Here is a 2,804-nt window from a genome sequence, read left to right as displayed (position 1 = left end):
GGTGTCAATCTGGAGTTTCTCTAAGACATCAAAGAGTTATGCTCTTGAAATTTTCCAGGTTCTTATTGCCAATCTATATAATAAGGCAAAAGAAAATTGGCTTGAATTAGAAACATCTAGATAATTGGCCAACTCAGTATAGACTAAGCCTTGCTACTCAAGTGCTTTTGGCACCAGTGGTGTAAGTGTCACCTGGGCACCTGCAAGAAATGCAGAATCTCAGGACCTGCCCTGAACACTAAAAGACAATCTGAAGGTTTTTAGGTTTCCCAGATGCTCACCGGGTGCAGTGGCTCATGCCTGTAATCCCAGCACTTTGGGAGGCTGAGGTGGGCAGATCACGAGGTCAAGAGATGGAGACCATCCTGGCCAACACAGTAAAACCCTGTCTCTACTAAAAATACAAAAGTTAGCAGGGCATGGTGGCACATGCCTGTAGGTGGAGGTTGCAGTCAGCCCAGATTGCGCCACTGCACTCCAGCCTGGTGGTGGAGTGAGACTCTGTCTCAAAAAAAAATAAATAAATAAAATTTCTAGATGCTTTACATGTATATGAAAATTAGTGAAGCCAGAACTAGACTTGGTGTCAAAAATATTAGCTTTACATTCCATTTTATTATTTACTACCTAGTTAATCTTGGCCAAGTTCCATATTTTATAGCTGAAAAGTGGGGTTAATATAAAGAATATTATAATTTGTAAATCGTAAAGTGGTATACATACACATATATACATATTTATATGAAATATTTAAACATTATTACTATTTTTATCAGTTGACTTAAATGAGTAAATATCAAGACAGATTCTTAAACTACAGAGTGAAATGTGTAAAGAGACCATGTAACGTTCTCCAAAGACTATCATGTTTATGTGGAGCTGTTCTGTGCTATGGTCTTGTCATAGGAACAGTCATACAAGATACTATGAGATCAACAATTAACTATGCCTTTAAATAGTTGTCAAATGTCAGGGTATGCGATTCAATGTATTGTTATTAAATGTCTATAAAATACACAATTAAACTAACTATAAGGTGTTAGCATCAGACCTATACAAAATATAAACACACAAAAATTGCTGTGAAATTTTAACCACTTTGTAAATTGCTGAATTAAAATTCCAGTCTTGTTGAGTAGTCTTTTGCCCTCTTTACTGCTTGTTTGTTGGGGTTGATGAAATGAAGATGTTAGGCTTAGAGTTGTTGATTGGCCAGGGGTTTCAGAAACCTCAGCTCGGGAGAGTGTCCTCAACTCAGGAACACGTCCTCAAGGGCAGGAAAGGTTCTGTCTGCATGTGTGTCTGATCGTAGGTAGATCTTCACATATTGGCGATGAGGTATAGATATTTCCATCATTCCCAGATTCACTGTATTCTAGTCACACACATTACTGAAGATAACTGGATGTCAGAACTTCAAGCAAGCACTCCTTCTAATATGTGCCAAAAGAATGATTGTTCGGGTAATTTGTACTGTTTGTTTCTTGGCAGTAAATACATTTTATGTTAGATCTTCTTTTGATTTCCTGAAAGCAGATGACATGGGTGAGATTAACCAGACACTTGTGTCAGAATTTCTTCTTCTGGGTCTTTCTGGATACCCAAAGATTGAGATCATTTACTTTGCTCTCATTCTAGTTATGTACCTAGTGATTCTAATTGGCAATGGTGTTCTAATCATAGCAAGCATATTGGATTCTCGTCTTCACACACCCATGTACTTCTTCCTGGGAAACCTCTCTTTCCTAGATATCTGCTATACTTCCTCCTCTGTTCCCTCAACATTGGTGAGCTTAATCTCAAAGAAAAGAAACATTTCTTTCTCTGGATGTGCAGTGCAGATGTTCTTTGGGTTTGCGATGGAGTCAACAGAATGTTTACTTCTTGGCATGATGGCATTTGATCGTTACGTGGCCATCTGTAACCCGCTGAGATACCCTATCATCCTGAGCAAGGTGGCATATGTCCTGATGGCTTCTGTGTCCTGGCTCTCCGGTGGAATCAATTCAGTTGTACAAACATTACTTGCCATGAAGCTGCCTTTCTGTGGGAATAATATTATCAATCATTTCACATGTGAAATATTAGCTGTCCTCAAGCTAGCTTGTGCTGATATATCCCTCAATATTATCACCATGGTGATATCAAATATGGCCTTCCTGGTTCTTCCACTGATGGTCATTTTTTTCTCCTATATATTCATCTTGTACACCATCTTGCAAATGAATTCAGTCACAGGAAGATGCAAGGCATTTTCTACGTGCTCAGCTCACCTGACTGTGGTGATCATATTTTATGGTACCATCTTATTTCTGTATGCAAAACCGAAGTCTCAAGACCTGACTGGGGAAGACAAATTGCAAGCATCAGACAAGCTCATTTCTCTGTTTTATGGGGTAGTGACCCCCATGCTGAATCCTATAATCTATAGCTTGAGAAATAAGGATGTAAAAGCTGCTGTAAAATATCTGCTGAACAAAAAACCAATTCACTAAGGAAACCGGGACATGTAGGTCTTTGTTTAACAGTCACAAAGATGGACTCATAGGTAAATCAGTGTAAACCTTTTTTGGAGAAACCATGGTGAGAGAGACAGATTTTTATCCTTTGCCTTTACTAGCCCTGCTCAGCTAGAATCACCAAGAGCTATAGTTTACTACAAACTCCAACATGCCCTGATAGTTTCTTTTGCTATGCAGAAGCTCTTTAGTTTAATTATGTCCCACTTAATCAATTTTTGTCTTTGTTGCAATTGCTTTCAAGTACTTAGTCATAAATTCTTTTACAAGGCCAGTGTTCAGAAT

The 2,804-nt window shown here is 38.5% G+C and overlaps 1 protein-coding gene across 1 annotated transcript; it reads left to right on the top strand.

Annotated features, from left to right (window-relative positions):
* The first annotated feature begins 1,414 nt into the window (after positions 1-1,414).
* Positions 1,415-2,514, top strand: LOC105516140 (olfactory receptor 13C3). The gene has a single exon (XM_011948226.1). The coding sequence runs from the start codon at positions 1,452-1,454 to the stop codon at positions 2,493-2,495; it is 1,044 nt and encodes a 347-aa protein (XP_011803616.1). The 5' UTR covers positions 1,415-1,451; the 3' UTR covers positions 2,496-2,514.
* The last annotated feature ends 290 nt before the right edge of the window (positions 2,515-2,804 follow it).

Source organism: Colobus angolensis, unplaced genomic scaffold (assembly GCF_000951035.1).
Source record: "Colobus angolensis palliatus isolate OR3802 unplaced genomic scaffold, Cang.pa_1.0 Scaffold276, whole genome shotgun sequence".
Taxonomy (NCBI): Eukaryota; Metazoa; Chordata; class Mammalia; order Primates; family Cercopithecidae; genus Colobus; species Colobus angolensis.
Note: the sequence above shows the minus strand (reverse complement) of the source record. Positions and strands in the feature narration are given on the sequence as shown.